The 19,411-nt window shown below is 34.9% G+C and overlaps 1 protein-coding gene across 6 annotated transcripts in view; it reads right to left on the reverse strand.

Moving 5' to 3' along the window:
- The window catches only part of suco (SUN domain containing ossification factor), a 50,980-nt gene that overhangs the window by 8,445 nt on the left and 23,124 nt on the right, over positions 1-19,411 (reverse strand). For 3 of the 6 annotated variants that reach the window (XM_012962462.3, XM_002934151.5, XM_012962460.3), the window contains 11 exons: positions 18,596-18,710; positions 17,755-17,876; positions 16,338-16,405; positions 14,529-14,636; positions 12,275-12,380; positions 5,993-6,013; positions 5,592-5,647; positions 4,959-5,050; positions 3,362-3,427; positions 1,486-1,566; positions 576-678 (listed from right to left, as the gene is read on the reverse strand). In XM_012962462.3, the coding sequence (XP_012817916.2) occupies positions 576-678; positions 1,486-1,566; positions 3,362-3,427; positions 4,959-5,050; positions 5,592-5,647; positions 5,993-6,013; positions 12,275-12,380; positions 14,529-14,636; positions 16,338-16,405; positions 17,755-17,876; positions 18,596-18,710 (938 nt within the window). Of the gene's footprint in view, positions 1-575; positions 679-1,485; positions 1,567-3,361; positions 3,428-4,958; positions 5,051-5,591; positions 5,648-5,992; positions 6,014-12,274; positions 12,381-14,528; positions 14,637-16,337; positions 16,406-17,754; positions 17,877-18,595; positions 18,713-19,411 lie in introns of all 6 variants that reach the window. The other 3 variants (XM_004913732.4, XM_012962461.3, XM_031901006.1) reach the window with 2 other exon arrangements.

The following is a 19,411-nucleotide window of genomic DNA, read 5'->3' on the forward strand; positions in this document are numbered from 1 at the left end:
GTTCTAAGCTGAGATTACTAAACACGCCCTCCAGTCTAGCAGCCAGTCAAGAGATGGCATTGCTGGTTTTCACAGAAACTCCACTCTAGCTGTCTGCTTCAATTTTTTTCCCCTAACCTTCTCTTCTAAGCTCAGCTCAAACAAAGCAGAACTTTTATCAAAGACAGTTCTGCCTGTGTGAGCCTGTATTCTTGATGAAATGTATGCTGAATAAGAGTCTGTGTGTGTGTGTGCTGTTTGCAGATTTTAATGTATCTGATTATGTATCAGAGGAAAAATGGCCACCGGGTGAAAGCTGCTATTTGCTTTAGGAAAATGTGATGGTGCTGGCAAGCGGAGGGGATATATGCAGTACAAATAATGCCATTTGCGTGGGGGAGACATACCCAACTGATATACATTGTAGGCAAATGTAGGCTTTACATGTCCTTTAATCTCTACAGACTACAGACTGAAAAACTCTCTCATATAAAACTGAACATTTGATGTAAAGAAATGAATGAAACCGTGCAAATTTTAATATAGATAAAATATTCACTATTTAATGTTAGTTGTCTTTTAAAGATCAAACTTACGTGATCTGAGTTGGTATCTGAGTTGGCATTTCTTCAGATGGCTTTGCTTTATCTTTATCCAAAATTTCTGAGGTTAGATTTTCAGCCTTGCTTCCATTTTGTTCTAACAAGTGTGCATAAGCAAAATCTTTTGTCAAACGCTCTCATTATACTCAACATGCATCAAAACTGGTTTTGTTAATGTGCTGTGAAACCAAACAAGTCTGTGGACATACATAAAGCTACATACCAAAGCAATAAGCAACCAGAAAGTCATTATCAGGTAAAAGACTATGCAGCAAAGGCTCAAGTCAAATCATGCCCTAGTTTTGATATGTGGAAACATAAGAATTTGAATTTTTTTTTGGCTTTAAAGGTGCAATCTCAAAAAGAAAGCAATGTCTATAGGGTGGATTTTGCAACAACTGTTTTTATTGTTTTCATTACAGACTTGGCACATAAATGAACAAGTAATTTGTCTAGCCATGAAATGTAACCAATTGTGCTATTACTGCACAAAATGGATTATTCCTAACAGAAAATATAATTAAGCAGTTATCAGAGATTATGGTTTAGTTAATAGGCTACAATCTAGGAAATACAGCAGGCAAAGTAATTATATTTTGAGCTTGACGATTACTATAAAATACCAAGCTAACATAAGTTTAAATAAATGACTTGGAAACAAGTTAAAACAAACAGATTGCATTTTGCCTGCTGTTTATGGCCACTGAAATTCTGAAGGACAGAAATCTTTCTGTAATACATTTCAAAGTGAAGCTAATTCTACTGAAAATTACCCTCACATTAAAATACTTTAATTATATCAACTTAAAGTCCTAGAAAGAATGAAACATCTTGATATTTTTTAACTGTTCTGGATTTATTAGTTTACAGTTTATGTACTTAAATATAATTATAAAACAACTACCTTTCCCTTCAGAGCTTTTGTCCTCTGTGTTCGCACCCAGCATATTAGCAGCAAGATTATTCACCATGCTAAGAATGGCATCTGAAGAGAATGCAGGGGAACACAAGCAAATATTATTTTTTGCAGTCAATTCCATGTAATCACCACGGAGGGAGGAAGGTCTGTAATATACCATCCACTAGACTTTCAAATTACCAAAACCAGTATTCAAGGGCAGTATATTTTCAAGCTACTTATATTTTCATTTAACCTTTATTTCCTAATCCAAAAGTTTAATATATTTATGTTATATTTCAAACTAAGAAGTAGGTTAGTTTGAGACATAATCTACCTAGTCGCGATAAGAATTAAAGCAATTATCATTTTTTTTTAGATCAGACCAGAATACTAAGTATGATCTTAAAAAACAAGAAAGCACAAGGGTTATAAAGGATATTGTATGTATCAGATATATAAGTACATCAAATACATTCTGACCACATGAAAATGTGAATCTTCATGGGAGATGGTTTGGTTTATGGATTGAAAATGGAATACTTACAAACAAATTATAAAGGATCAGTGCAGTATGTGCCATTGCTTTAGTGTTAAAGGTAAAAACTTGGACTTTAAAACTACAAAAACCACAGAAGAAGCAGACCCTGCCTAGGGCCTTGCAATGTAGAGGGCCCAGTAAGGACTGAATTAATGAACAATTTTAATAGCAGAATAGGTCAACTTACCAATTTTTTTTGTGCCTCAGTTAAATTTGCTGTGGGGCACAATAACATCTAGTTATGCCACTATAATGTACTGAAATTATTGATGTGGGCAGGAAAACAAGAGTATCTAGCGGAATTGAGCCAATGTGATGCTAAGTTCCCCCACTATTCTACAAGTTATCAGTGGTTTCAAATTTAGATTTTAGAAACACAGATATGCTCTTATTATTTAAAGCTAGTGTTGAATTGACAGCCAATTATACAATCTATACCCTCTCCATCAGAGCAGTGCACAAAGTTTAACATGAGCAACAGAATATGCCAAGCCAAGTATTTACATTTATTTAAATATCTTTTGTTTACTCATTCCTTCAACTGGTCTGTCCTATTTGAAATGGATAACATGCTGTAGACTTTGGTAGCAGGACACCAAGGCAGAAATCAGACAGTACACTAAGGCAATAATTCAGCAATAACAGGTTTGATGACATGGAGCAGCTTAGCTTACAGCAGCATAGAAGCATGCCGTAACAGAACAAACAGAACTACAGCAACACTCAAAGAATCTCAGCAGATTATTGGGAAAACAGAATTCTCATAAACATCAGTGCTGCAAGCAACTTGGGGGTCAAACACCACCTAAACTTTAATCAATAAATCACAGAATGAGATTATTTTATCAGGACTTTTTCTAACAAAATGAAAACTGCATTTATATATTCAACCACAGAGAAAACTGACATGCACTGAAACAAAAATGATCTTGCATAAAAAGATCTCTAAGATACAACTGGCAAGTATAATTTTGGGATCCTCTGTGGGACCCCTGCAAAACAAGCTATCGCATCTAGTAATATGTTGGACGCATGAATGTAGTTTCATAGAGTAAACATTTTGCTTCTTTCCTTACTGGGGCTGGCAGCTGAACCTGCTCACGTGAATTATAAACATTCTAATGCTGTTTGTGCTAGAGCTACACATTCAAGTGCTCCAATTTACTAAGAATGTGTATTCTAGAACTGGCTACTTCCACTCTGCGGGCACATAGATAAAAAGCATATACAATATGTGCTTCATAACCCTATAAAAGCACTTATGCTTCTGTAGATATAGAGCACGTAATATAAAAAAGCTGCTATTTTCAGCTTCTTTTAAATATATTTCTTTACACTTACTTGTAGCTGAACCAAGAAGATTTTTAGAAGATTTATCATCTCTTGTGTTATAATCAATTGGATAATCTGCAAAAGAAATGAAAGGGGAAATATTGTAGTACCATCAAAAATATACAGTGGGCAAAAGCGGTACACCATTCAAAACCACAGGTGTAGGATAATTTTTTCAAAAACCCTTTATCTGGTGAGCTCTGAATTGCGGGAAGGCCATCTCCCAGTGTTCATTTAAAGCAAATAATTCTAATTTTAGAAAGGATTTACTTTTTCTCTGTAATATTATACCTTGTACGTGATGTCAACTAAGATACAATAAATCTTTATTGGGACAAAACAATACTACTGATTTTTTTTTTTAATGTTTAAATGATTTTTGGTAGACTTACAAGACATGACAACCCAAAAAAATATTTTTTCCTAATAAAAGAACACATAATTCTAAATAACTTTGCAATATACATTTATTAGTTTTTTTTGTTTTTAAAGTATTTGTATATATTAGTATATATGATATATATATATATATATATATATATATATAAACAGAAACTTATCAAGTAAGTAAACACTTGGAATTGTTGCCAGTGTTCTTCCTTTATATACAGGTGCAAGTGACAAATGTACCATACATTTGCATGCTAACTGCTTGAAAGCGCAGCTGTTTGTACAATATATGCCTTTAGAGATTTGAATGTTTGAACAATTTGTCTCCGCTGACAGACAGGCTGACTGACTGTGGCTCATATAATATATCCCTGAGAATCCCTGTGGCTGACCTTCACAGATGCCAAAAACCCTTTTTATTAATTTTAAAGGCTATGCATACACTTAGGGCTACATTCATGAAATCACGAATTCGAATCCCGAATTGGATTGCACAAATTGTCACAAAGTACAAAAAGTCACAGAAAATACGCACAAAGCGTTCAACTTCGGATCGCCAATACGATACTATAGTGACTAATACGATTTTTTTGGAAGCCTTTTCGTGATATTTGCGATCTTCAGAAATTTTCGTTTCCAATCCGAATTTTTCCCATTCGTGATTTGAACTCGTTTTTTTGCTAAATCTGCCCCTAAGTGTTGCTTGCCAGTATTAACATGGGGCACGAACCCCCCCAATGATGGATTATGGAGCTACATTAAATATACATCTTTTTGAATTTGAAGCCACTTTTCCAGCTTACTGAGAGTAAATATTGCTAAGAGATGCTGAGGCACATAGATACTTTATGGGAGTAGTCTTATCTCTCTCTCGGTTTCCCACAGTTATTTAAAACAATTTTAGAATCTATAATAGATATAGTAATAACTGTATTTGACATGTGCAGGTCTTTGTTGGCTGCAGTCACTAATACCTCAACATTAATAACCCCCATAATATTATAAGTAAAATACAGGATGAAACTAAATAAAGCTATTATCTAGTACTTGCTAGAGTGTCATAAAAAGGGGTACATGCCGAGACGTAGCACTCCTGAGCAGACAATAAGTATAAGAGAAAGAAAAACTAGTTTTATACATATAGTGAACACAACATTCTGTAAAAAAATATGCCTACTTTTTATTATGAAGATAATACTGGATTTGCTAAGATTACCTTCATCTTCATCATATAGTTCTGGACGCTCTAAACTGTATTGGGAGTCAACAATTTCTTCATATTCCTCCACCATACTGGTGCCAAAAACCCTGGGAGAAACAAAATTACTACAGATACGTGCCTCAATACATGCTTGGACATACACAGTACAGCATGGGGTCTATTACCCAGAAACTCAAATTTTTTTTTTTTTAGAATGTTTCAAAATACAGCAATGCCATATCAAACAGAACCCTGGTTACACAGCAAACTAATCAAAAAAGAAAATACATTTTTACCTACAATAACAGGTTAGTACTTTGTACTTGATACTAACTAAAGCTAGCATAAGTTTACATTAAGCTATAACCTACAAGCAGTATTAAAAAGCTCTTGATTGAGAAATTGCATAGAAAAAAAAGATTAGATAAACTTGTGAATTAGGTCACAATATACAGGAAAAAAACAGAGAAGTAGAAATGAAGAGACTGCATACTAGCTAGTCAGAAGAAGCTAGCTTTAACAGTGCTAAAAATAGAGTTATAACTGGCAGAGTATTTATAAATTTGAAGTAGGGTGTGCATTGTTTCAGTTTCTGTGAGTAAGTGTTAACCCAAGGTGAAATAACTATTTCATAATTATATAATTTACCTTATGAGACTTAAGGGGCAAAAGTGCTCTGATCCGAAATGTGATATCAGCTCCACCTAAAGAATAAGACCAATATAAAGGAATATGCTTACAAATACTCAACATTTTTACAGTATCAGTCAAAAAACCAACAAGCAATTATGGATTTGTTCTACCAATAAAGCTTCTCCTGTTATTTAGGAAGCCCCTAATACAGGATTTGGTTTATGATTTAGCCAAATCCAAGCATTACTGGCAGGATTCGGATCTATCTAAATAATAAGTAGTGTCACAACTGAAAGCACGAACTTTTGTGGAGGATTCGGTATTTGGCTAAATCCTGAAATTTTTGATTTCAGTGCATCCCCTACTTGCCATGCACTAGTGAGCTGAACATTAAACATTCAGAGAAGTTTGCTAACCTTTATGTACTTGATGAACATCTGAAGCAAGAAGAGTCAGGAAACGAGAAAGAGAAAAAAAAAAGTGTCAGTTTAGAGAAGATACATGCAAAAAGCTACATCATCTAAAGAACCATAGCTTAATATGCTTCTTAGAGGAAACCAAGTGTATAAAGTTGTAGTCATTTACAGCTACAGTGGTGCTTGAACGTTTGTGAGCCCTTTAAAATTTTCTATATTTTTATATGAATGTGACATGTCATCTGATTTCTCCAAACAAGTCCTAAAAGTAGATGAAGAAAACCTAGTGAAACAAAAAATTATTATATTTGGTCATGTATTTATTGAAAAAAAAATGATCCAATAACATATTTGCATGTGGCAAAAGTAAGTGAATGGTGCTCTCATTATTTGGTGCGACCCCCAATAACTGCGGCAATAACTGCGGCAATAACTGCAATTAAACTTTTATTAAGCTATGTAACATAAAAAAAAACGTGTTTTTCATTTTTTTTTTTAATAAATTAAATTACCACTGACTTACTGGGCAAAGCTTGAAAAGGTGGGCTAGGGACTGCTAAACTTCCAGTTTAATCCAGAAGTTAAATTGCTGCATTTTTTGTCTACTAGTGATGGAGCACGAAGAGAGAAAGGAGAGGGACAGGAGAAGGAAGCAGGCTAAATTTTCCAAAAAAAACAAAACCCCACAAATACTATTTTTATATGCTATAAGTGCCAATGAAAATATTTAGAAAGAATATTTTGAATGTAAAAATTTTGTGTTACATTTCCTTTAAGGTCAGAACTTTGACTTGGCCATTCTTTGGTGAAAATAACTTGCGTGTTTAGGATCGTGGTCTCAAGGCCCACTGTCTCTTGAGATTGAGTTCACTGACAGTCTTAACATTGATGTCTTAACATTTTCCTTAAGAATTCTCTGGTATGGTTCAGAATTCATTGTTCCATCAATGGTGGCATGCCGTCCAGGCCCAGATGCAGCAAAACAGGCCCAAACCAGAAAGCTCCCACCACCATGTTTCACAGATGGTGAAGAAGAAGGTTCTTATGCTGGAATGTAGTGTTTTTCTTTCTCCAAACGTAACTCTCCTCATTAAAGCCAAAAAGGTCTATTTTGGCTTTATCTGCCCACAAAATATTCATCCAGTATCTATCTGGTTTGTCCACATGATCTTTAGCAGTGGCTTCTCCCTTTTACCTTGCCATACATACCATTGTTGTTCAGTGTTCTAATGGTGGACTCATGAACATCAACATCCGCCAATGTGAGGCGGGCCTTCAGTTGCTTAGAAGTTACCCAGGGTTCCTTTATGCCTCTCTGACTATTAGACGCCTTGCAGTTTGAGTATCTTTGATGGTTGACCATTTTGGGTAGGGTAACAACAGGCTTGAATTTCCTCTATTTGTATACAAATCTGTCTCACTTATGATTGGTGGTTGTCCAAACTCTTTATAAATAGTCTTGTAACCTGTTTCAGCTTTATTGGTATTAACCTTTAATTGGAATGAACCTTTTTCTAAGGTCCTTAGGGCACTTCCTTTTTTTGAGACATGATAAACATCCATAAATGTGTTGTATGTGTCATAAGGCTTTGCTGGATCCCAGTTCTTTAAATAAAACAGGGTCTCTCACACCAGATTGTCATCCCATTGACTGAAAACACCAGACTGATTTCACCTTCAAATGATATGATAATCCTAAGGTTCCACTTACTTTAGCCACGTGCAGATATGTTATTGGATATTTTTTTTCAATAAATATATGACCAAATATAATATTTTTTTGTTGCACTAGATTTTTCTTTATCTACTGATTTTTAAAATCAGCTTTAGGTCACATTCATATAAAAATATAAGAAAACTGTAAAGGGTTCACAAACTTTCAAGCACCACTGTATATGCCCTGTTGTAGCCCTAAATCCTAGACACAAACACACCACAGTATAATCCTCTCCACTGTCACACACACGCCCTTGTATTAAATATACATAAATATTATCATTATACAGAACTATAACTCTGCTTAGCTATGTGTATATCTGTGTGGGTGTCTGCATAGGGTCTAAAGCTAGCCCTTTCAGACCAAGCCGGCAGATTAACTACTGGCCTTCCTGACAGATAGCTACTGGGTAGGAAAATCACATAGGACAAGGAGCACATCAGTGAGTTCATGCAGTCCTCTCCCTACAGGTCTGCATAAGCGCCAGCTATAATCCAATAATTTACCCCAGTCACAAACAATTGGATCAGCCAATCGAGCAAGTCTTAATGTATATAGCCAGCTTTAACCATAGCATCAATCCCTCAATTATCTAGTCTATAGAATTAGGCAGCTGCTACTGTAAATAAACAAAATTTAGTTTTAAAGCCAACTTAAAGCTTTTGTGTGCAGGACAAGTATAGCATTATTGCAATAAATGTCACTAGCTGGTGTGTTTTATAGAATGTTTTGTCTAAGTAACATATCCAATTAAAATCCAGACTTTCAGGTGTATTTGTTCTTTTACAGAGGGATACAGTCCCTAAATCCCTTTAGGTGTTAAACAGAAAGAATTGCATACTTGATACTGATATTGCATAACTTTCCAAAACACAAAAGCCTGGTCAGTAAGATAAACTATTTCTTGCAATTTAGTTTTTAGCAAATTTATGGCCACAATGGTGCAAGTGTACACAATTATCCCTTGGGATAAGCACACAGTAAATGTTATCGGATTTAGGAATTTTCGATTAACTGGCAAGTCATTTACATGTTCAACTACTCTAGCATAACCTGTTGTAACTGTTGTAAGATTAATACTGTAGAACTGGATATGGAATGTGATCGGAATTTGGCAGCTTCCTATACACTGTATGTTTTAATAATTCACTGCTTGTTAAATGACCAATATCAGGGGATTTCAAATATCTTACTTACACTGTGTTGCAAATGCTAATATATATATAGAAATATTTAAATCTTGCTAAAATGGTTTACAAAAGTATTGCAAGTCAGTAACATATATTTAAAAAAAATGACACTCATTCACACAAAATGCTTCTAACACATACCAAAGAAAATTGGTAGATTTTTTAAAGGGCACGGGTTGCCCTATCCAATAGTTCCTATTAGCATATAAATAATCTTGTTCATGTATAAAAGTAATTAAAATATTATGTACCATTTGCCTGCACTATTAAAAGTGTGTGTTTATATAAACAAGCGTGCGGTATAGCCATGGCGGAAGCTATTCAAATTAAAACAGGGCTAAATGGCACAGGTTACACCTTTGCATTCTACAGAGCTTATTTGTTTTCCGTTATGTAACCTGTGCCTTTATGGCTATCCAGCAGCTTATTTTTATTAATTATAGCAGTGTTTCTAAAGAAAACCTGCCAGTTTTCTTTAACCCTGGTGTTATTGTTCCTTTAATCTAGCAAAGTAAACTTTACTTACACTAAACTAATTCGTGCAATCCTGTTTGTCATCCTTCTGAAACTAATCGCAGTAGCAAGCAGACAAGCACCATTTTGTGGACTTTGTCATCCAGGCAAGCTTTGGATTACTACTAAATCATGTGAATGTGCCAAAACAGTGGAACAGATGCACACGCCCAAGAACACCCTTGCAATTCCTTGCGAGTGCAAGATAAGTGACATATGTAATTGACTGCTATGCTAGTGGCATGGAAGCAGGGAAGGCAATAAATGACAGGCATGTGAATATGAATAAAAAAATGTGTTTCATATTTCATAGGAGATAAACAGATGAAATAGGTGAATAGCACCCTTAAGAGAACCTGCTACAACTTTATTCACTTGATTCTCGTTTAGTAATGAAGCACAAGCTTTAAACAGACAAACAGTTTAGGGGAAGAAACGATTTGTCAAGATGCAAGATGTACATAAGTTTGACATAAGAGACATGTAATTGACAGCTCCACCCTTAAAATAAGCATAAAAAGATCAGCTTTTGATTTTCAATTTATTTAAAGAAACTCCCAGATTTAATTCAGAATATAATGTTGTAGTTAAGAGTAGCATGAAAGCATGCAAAAACCAATTGAAGCCATAATCACGCAATTTCATTTTGTTGCTAATATTTAAAAGGAGAAGAAAAAGTGCAATTACATTCATGACTGCCGCTAGAGGTCACCTAAAATGCCATAACTAGGAATCTTGAATTTAATAATGACTTTTGTTTCTACAGCTGCAAGAACAACAAATACTAAACATTTAAAGTTGCTATGGGGTTTCAAGACCAGGTCAAATTTGTCCATGATTAAACCAGTGAGAATAAGTGTTAAATGGGCCAGCCTGAAACTCAAGTGCTGCAATTGGGCCCAGCACAACACCTCTAGCGGGTTGTGGATAGGTGGGAGGCTGCACTCTGCCAACGGCCCTCCACACCCTCATCATCATCACTTCCAACTCCTCCAGCAACTGCCACCTTTCATTTATATACTTGCACCTGCCATGCCCGCTCTGGTGATATCAGTGATGGGTTGGTCAGCGCACGTAAACAAATAATGCTGGCGCAGAGGGCCATGTTAGCAGGTGGAAGGATTAGGAGTGGCAAAGAGTAGACTTTTTGTCAAAACACACATCCCTAATAAGATCTCCTGAGTTTAGACAAAGACAAAGCTGCCTGGTACAATCAAGTAAAAAAATTTCTTTTTCTTTTAAGGCCTCTCTCAAAAACAAATTTATTTCAGTGTCAGAATTAGGATTCAAGCCAATTTGAAATTTTGTTTGCTTGTTTTGATGGTTTTTGAACTATGTATGGTTGCAATGGTCAGTGACTCTAGCAAACAGGCAGTTTCTGAATAACATTAGAAAATAAAGGAGAGAGCTCACAACAAAAGTTACACAAAATACTAACAAGAAAAAAAATATAGCTTCACAGTTCATCAATCAGACAGATTTTTACCTTTATTACTACGATTAAAAGCAATTAAAAAGTGGGTAAATAAAAGGAATAATTTTAATGTTAATATGTTTACATTATTTAAATTTACTGTGCAGATTATAAAGGGGCAGAATTATCAAATATCATGTGGAGAATATTTTAGATTTAGTAACCATTTGAATTTTGCTGGAAATGTTATCAAATTGAAAAAAAATTATTAGTTTTGTTGGTCCATTACTTCAGGAAATTGATAGGGGTGATTGACTTACCAAAAGTGCAGTGTGCAAAATGCAATTTTAAATGATCAATGTGTGTGCAAAATGCAATTTTAAATGATCCATGTTTTTTTTTTTTTTTTTTTACACAGTGCAATTAAATGATATTTCCACCATCACTGCAGTCTTGAGGGGTGTGATGTGCAATTGTGGCTGGTCTAAGAGCTACTGAATTCTATAGTAGACTGTAATTTATCTTTAAGTTAACTTTTAGCATGCTATAAAATGTCCTATTCTTAACTTTCCAACTGGCCTTCATTTTAATAATTATTTGCCTTCTTCTACCTTCTTCCAGGTTTTAGACGGTGGTCACCAAACCCAGCAGTCAAAACACAAACTGCTGAGATGATATCATTTTATCGTTACATTTTAATGCTTATCTTTCTATTCAGGCCTTCTCCTATTTATATTCTAGCCTGTCAATAAAACCACTGCCTGGTCTCTAGGGTAATTTGTACCCTAGCAAACAGATAGCTGCTAAAATTCCAAACTGGAGAGTTGTTGAACAAAAAGCTAACTAATAATTAAAAAACCACAAAAAAATAATAAATGAAAACAAATTGCAAATTATCTCCCAATGTCACTGTGTACATTATGCTAAAAGTTAATATAAATGTGAACTTTCCATTTGATGTTTATATTTAAACAATTTTTCTTAATAATGATAGATATCCACCACTTACATTCTAGGAAACAGATTCAATCAAATATTTTAGTTTTCCTTTTGATTTCATTTGTGGTTCAGTTTGCCCATCAGCTCTAAACTGAAATTTCTCTTCCAAAAACAGTTGCAGTTTATTAGGGAAAATCAAAGTATTACTTCCGTAAAAAGAAAATTCCCAGGGCCACTTATGTTTTAGTTTAAAATAACACAACTGTACAATACCTCGGTTTCTTCAACCTTCAAATTTCCATGTTAATCTACCCATGTGCAAATTATGTGTAATTATGTTTTTAACCACGTCAATGTTTATATCTAAATAAAATGTATTTATTATTTTATATATTTTTTGCATATTTTTTAAATGTTACGCGACCTAGGTCCTATGGACACATAAGGCATTATGACTACAAAGTTTTCCACCCTCAACATGACTGCATAAATATTAAAACAAACCTTACCTTGACATATTTTGCATACATCTGCTCATCTAGCGGAAAACTTTGAACATTTCTTTCATCTCTTGCATGGAAAGTACCAAGCTTTACCCATTTATTTGTTGGATACCTATAAAGCAGAAGGCGGATATTATATATGTGAAATGTATGGTGATTTAAGACACTGCAAAAAATGTAATAGGGGATTAATTCTGTTTAGAATATATGTTTTGAATATAAATGTTCTCTGTAAACAATAATAAGGACACTAATGCTCAAGAAACAAGAGAACTAAGGGATTGCACTTCCATCAAGGCAGATGACTGCTGGGCTGCATTTGGCAGGATTCTGGTAGGGATCAATACAACACGGCCACCTCTCATTTGAAACATGACATAAACTATAGTAGATCTACATGGAGCTCAAATAAAAGGAACCATTTCTAAAGATAATATTTAGCCCAGAGAGAAAGTAGACACATTTTTGTATTCATTATTGTCTACAAGATTTGGCTAGCTTTATTGTACAATTCATGTGCTGTTACTTCTGGGTTTTTTTTTAGCAGTCTAAGCTGTGCAGTAGTGTATGACAAGACACATATAAGAACTTACTAATGGATGTAGTCACTCAACATGTAATACAAGTTTGTTACATGCTGTACAAATGGCAAAGAAACGTGTTCAAAAGGAACAAAATCTTAACACTGTTCTTTCTTTCAAACTATTTGCTGACTGTTAGTGACACGGACACCTTCTTTTAACCAAACTGCACCTAAGTCACCCCCATCCCAGGACTGCTTACTCTCTGCCAACTCGCTCATCAGATTTAAAGGGGAACTAACATGTAAATGAAAATTTAATATAAGCTTTATCATGCTGAAGTAAGACATATTCTAAATTAAAATCAATTAAAAATTCAGACCCATTTCTCAAATAATCAAGTTAATCATCACTACCCCCCCTCCCAGCATCTGTCTTTCTTCCTTCTCTCTGCATGCAACTTATCTTTTTTTTGGGGGGGGAAGCTTTCCAAGAGGATGATTTAGAGTACATTCTTTTAAAATCACCAGAAATCTTGTCTCTCCACAAGCAAGATTTGTGCAAAATTCATTTGTTTTGTTAGATTTTGTTCTAGAATCAGTTATTTGAATTAGTTCTAATATATCTGCTAGGAAGAGAGCCCCCTAAAAGATAGAATGGATCTAGCTTTGATTCAAAATCAAATTACTAACTCAATTATTTAATTGTTACAAAACCTTATCAGCGCTTAGTTGAATCTCAAACCCACTAAGTGAGAAAAAATATATTATTTAAAACTAGAAATCAAAATAATGCTTAATAGTGCCACCTCACCAATATTGTGAAAGAAATTAATTTAATTAAAGTGAACAGCTGCCTTCCTCTAAACTAATCCCCAATTGTACAAAGCTATTAAAAAACAGAGTTGGCGCTCTTAAAAACCAATCGTCAAGTGTTGTGAATTTATTCAAACAATTGCTGTTTATTAATTAGTAAAAACATATACACATGATTAATTCTTACAATAACTGTCTAATTAAAATACACCAATATACAAAGTAATGATCTAGAGTTCAATTGGAAGCTAAAATAATTAATAGAGAACCTAATAATTCATGAAGCAATTCGGAGAATGGAATATAAATAATTTAGATTTAAAAAACAGCACAGTGGAATTCCTAAAAATGCAAATAGGCAATTAAATTTAGGGAAGAACGGGTGTGGGTAATTGCACGCTTGCCCAATCCAGACTTATAAAGTTATCGCGACATCCTTAACATCCACTTGCCCCATACAACAAATAATAATAAAAAAGGAAACCAAATTAATCCCCATAAAAAACCAACTTCCCCAATAGCACCCAGCGCGGGATGGACTGACTCACAGCCACCAGCACGTGTATAGTAATTTAATTATTTAATTGATTAAAGTTCTTTCTTTTCTTACTTTTAGTACGATGAAGTTTATATTTTTTTTTTTTCCCCTTTAAGTTTGTCTGGGAGCAAAGAGCCAGTTGTCACTTATGCCAAGTTGGAAGCTCCTATACATAAGATCAAGCAGCTTGCTTTTAGTGATAAGCTTAAAACAATGCTATGCCATACATACAGAAAAGGACAAACATTTATGGTAAATGTTGCTCCTTAGATAAAAGTCCTTGGTTTAATATTTTTTTGCATGCCAAAAATCACAACAGAATCAACCAAACAGCTACTTGGGGTTCAAAAACTAAAAGACAAAATTCACACTATTTTTTTTTTTACCTGTCACTTATTGAAACCAGGAAATCTTTTGGAGTAGAAGAAAAAAGCTCATAGTTTGCTATATCAAGTTGCTTCACTTGGATAGGCTCACACAGTTCAATAACAAACCTGTTGAGGAAAAAAAAAAAGCTGAAAATTCTTTTGGCATTTTATATATGTGGATATTAGAATAATCTTATTAAGTAAAGATTTTTCTTGATTAACCAACTAAATTGCACAGAGATTACAATGGGTACATGGTCTGCATCTTTATCGAATGTAGATTAATAGGATCTGGACTTCTTTATGCTTGAATTGCATTAATAAATGTCATAAATATGCACTAACAGAGTATTAAAAGGATAGTATAATAAAGCCAAGTTACCGATATATGAGGGTAGCAAAACAAGTGCAGAATTGGAGATGGCACAGGGAATATTAGGTTAGGATCAGAAGCAGATAAGCATTTCATAAAAAGCTTTTACATTTTCATTAAGGTACAAAATTGCATAAAATCCTGAAATACTGTAATGATAGAAAATGAAGGACATAAGAGGCAAATAAACATATCAGCTGGGCAAAAACAAACTGCCTAAAACATTCTGCAGCATTCTTACTCAGCAAGACATCTCTGCCCACTGTAATGCACCCTAACACTCAATTTTCAACATTGCATACATGAGCATGGCCACTTTTGCTATTGTTCCTTCAGTTCACACATGAGCTCTGGCTCCTCTTCACTTCTTTTCTGCCAACCCAAGTAAATTTTCTGTCAGGACAGATAATTCTTCATCCACCAGGGTCACAGCATTATCTGCTGAAATTGCCACCCAACTTGCCATACATGTCCAGATGGTGGGACAATATGGTTGAAATCATCCAAACTGCCTGTAAAGTTAGTTATGTACAACTAGATTTGGATGATTTAGTGGGTTCATCCACTGTTCTCTATGACTGAAGTAAATACATTATATAAGTGAAAGAAAACAATGAAAATACGCTTAAACTGTGATGAGTAGTCTGTTTTTCTGGTATTGCACAAGACCTGCAGAGAGAAACTGCAAAGCCTACATTTGCCTACAATGTATATCAGTTAGTCACGTCTCCCCCACCTAAATGGCAACATTTGTACTGCATATATCCCCTCCATTTGCTAGCACGATCACATTTTCCTAAAGCAAATAGCAGCTTTCAACCGGTGGCCATCAGATACTTTTAAATCTGCAAACAAAAAAACACACACAGAACTGTCTAATAAAAGTTCTGCTTTGTTTGAGCTGAGCTCAGGAAAAAAAAAATTGAAGCAGACAGCTAGAGCTGAGTTTCTTGGGAACCAGCAATGCCATCTCTTCATTGGCTGCTAGATTGGGGGGTGTGTTTAAAACAGGAAGTAGAGTTCTGGCTACTATGTTAGACATGTACCTGCTCCAGCCTTTAAAGGTTACATTTGTGCTTAACTAACTATATTAGAAATATTTTTTTATTTCGCGCAGTCTATCCATTTTACACTGAAATGCTCCTTTAAAGATTGGCGATTATGGCAGAAGAATGGATAATTCTTTTTCTTTGCAAAGCATTTTTAGGGCCACACCAAGAATACGCAGTGCAGTTTAGGTCTTCTGTTTACAAGGATGACATTATATGTACATTCTAGATAGACATGTGGTATGGCATTTGCAAAATGAATGATGTATTCGACTAAGTAAAACCCTCATACCTATTAATTTCCAGGGGAACTAAATATAACTTCTTCACAATAGCGTACATATTTTAAAATAGAAAGTGAGCAATCATTTTTGGATTAAAGAGCTGTCAGTTAATATAACTTACCAAATTTTTGTGCTACATGGATTTAACATGTACAGGTCCATGTTTTCTATTAGTATTGCAGATGTGCTCTGAAACAAATCACAGAATAGAGTCAGTCTTGAGAAAATAAATGCTTAAAGTTGTAAACAGCCGGATACCTGCCACCACTGGAAAAGTGTTCTCTGAAGTTATGAATTGTAATTCACCATCTCATTGTCTAATTAAAGTATAAGTTTGGCAGGTGCCAGGAGAAAATTACCTGTCTGAATTCCTAACATGACTGTAAGGTTTGATGGATAGGAATAATGGGGTGTTATTTTCAAACAGCTTTGGCTATGGACCATGGTTCCAAAGAAGGCATACAACTGTGCTAAAGAATAAAATGGCATTCTGGACCAATCCATACTTCCTGTATCAAAAGTTTGGGAAAGATCCTTTCCTGTTTCAGCATATTTAGGGTTCACACAGAATTGTTTGCTCAGGTTGAGAATAATGAAGATTTATGGAGGCTTAGCCTCTACAAAAAGTGACCAACTATCATACATTCATATATAATTATGTTCTCAAATGGAAAGTACTCTATTGGGAACCTTCTTATTCAAAACTCTTCTCTTCTGGCAGAGATTGAATTGAAAGAACTTTATAAGCCTGCAAAATGTTGTGACCTTATCCAAAATAAACATGTCAGATAAACTGAAAAACCAACTGTGAGCCAGGCCTGAGTGCCCAACATCAGTAACACTATTGTGCCTGAATGGAAGCAGATGCCAACAACAATGCTCTATCAATTCTTGAAAAGTAATGTTTAAGCTCTCTCTAGCAACAAAGGGATAACCATAATAATATCCATATTTTTTTGGATGAGGTTTTAAATTGTAATGACACTTTTGGTTATTTAGTATAGGGGGATATTCCCCTGTATTACATCAACTCACACAGATTATTCTGGCAATAGAATAATTTAGATTGTTTTTAAAATCTAATATGCATTATTATATATATGAAACATGGACAAAATTAAAGTTTACCAATTTGTATGTAATGTTTTATAAAACACTTTAAAGAGTTTAGCAGGATAACTTGGACATTATATAGCAATGAGAAGGGAAATACCAAAATATCACTTTGTTGACTTACACGCTCACTTCTGAACCATGACAATAATTAAATGGCATGGGTTGATTTCAGGAGTTTTGCCTGGTTTTATTTCCAGTAGCTTGAAATGACCCTCTCTGACAACTACCTTAAAAAGGGCAGGCACACATATTGGAGGGAGGTGGTAATAAAGGGCAATCAGGGGCCCCTTTGAGCTACAAAGAAAAATGCCATGGTAAAGAGCCCATAATTGCCCTAGACCATAATTCCTTGGATATGGACAAGATTTATCATATATTAAAATAATTTTTTTTTCATTAATACTAATGCATGTTTATATTACCTTGGCCTCAGGGTTGGCAGAAAGTATTTTTGCGCCACATTCCACTGAAGCATAATTGTTTCGGTTTTTTTGGACCTTCACAGTATGCTGTCCTCCATTTGATGAAGGGTGCATTGACTGGCCTAGAAAAAGAACAGTTTTTTAGCTAAAGCTCTTTATATTTGAAGCATTCTCTAAATGTGCTGACACCCATGTGATAAAGCATAACACTTGTCTATGATTTCTTAGTGCACAACCTTCAAAAGCATTTGATTGCCCTCTAAGAGGCCCTCTGGAATGATCACTTGACTCTCACTTAATTCCAGAAATGGCTTTTGTTAATACCAAAGTAAAGTTAGAAGGAAATAGGTCAAGCAAAGGACATCTAACAACATGACGACCCATCCAAAAGCCTGTACAAAAATATGTAATGGATTATTAATTAATTAGCAATTAATACCATGTCAAAAATTGCTAATATATTTCTGTACTGGCTCCTGAACAACATGACGTGTATCATTTAAAGAGCAACATATCTGTCAGTAAGGAGAACTAGTTGGCTATGTAAAGATATTTAATCTTTGCTGGAACTGGGAAAAAGTAAGTTTACATTTTTTCCACTCCTTCCACTTTTCTACTGCTGACACAGCAGTTCTGTTGCAAATAAACATTTTCTCTAGTAAAACCATTACAAATTCCACTGTAAAATGAAGTGTCTGCAGTGGTATTGCTTTTAATATATAAACTCTGAAAGACCCTAATGGTACTTTGGTAACAAAAAAAAAAATATATATAATAAACTGCTTGCATACAGTGCCAACAATATACATTTACTGTTTTTTTATTTTGAAGTGTTACTTACTTTTTTCTTTTTCAACTTCCATAACTTGTTTTTTCCATTCATCAAATGTTGGAATGTCCTTTGTACCTCCAGGAGCTACTAAGTCAACTCCTGTTGCTTCTTTTTGATCCATTTTCTGCAACAACAAAAATGCCTAATGTGATCTATGAGGCCTCCAAACTTGCATGTGTAACCAATTGTTTCTCCACATTTTAACTACAGTAGAACCACCTTTTTATGTTTTTCAGGGGACCAGAAAAATTGTGTAAAATACAGGAAAAAGTAAAATTATGGAAACGCATTATGTATTACATACTGGCGGGACCACAGAAACACCATGTAAAATGTGGGAAAACCTTTAAATCAGGGTATTTAAAACGGAGGTTCCGCTGTTTTCAAAAGCTGACCCCCCCTCTACTAGCACCAATGAAATTAAATGTAAAAAATACAATATATGTGGCGATAATAAAATGGACTATGGCATTTTCACTTGCAAATATGCTTGTAGTGTCCTTGTATTCCTATATGGAAAAACTTTTAGGGTCCCTGTTTGAGTCTAAAGCTGGCCATACACGCACGATAATATCGTATGAAACCTCGTTTCGTACGATATTCGGTGCGTTTATGGCAAGTCGGCAAGTCGACCGGTATCGCAGGAGGCTGCTGATATCGGTCAATTCGCCGATTGGCCCGGTCAAAAGTTTTTGATCGGGCGCCATAGAAGGTGCCTGAACAAAATCTGCCGTCAGGGCTGAATTGGCAGAAGGAGGTAGAAATCCTATTGTTTCTACCTCCTTATCTGCAGTTTCAGCCCTGAACGGTTAGTGGCGGATCGCG

The sequence above is a fragment of the Xenopus tropicalis genome, chromosome 4 (assembly GCF_000004195.4).
Source record: "Xenopus tropicalis strain Nigerian chromosome 4, UCB_Xtro_10.0, whole genome shotgun sequence".
Classification (NCBI taxonomy): domain Eukaryota; kingdom Metazoa; phylum Chordata; class Amphibia; order Anura; family Pipidae; genus Xenopus; species Xenopus tropicalis.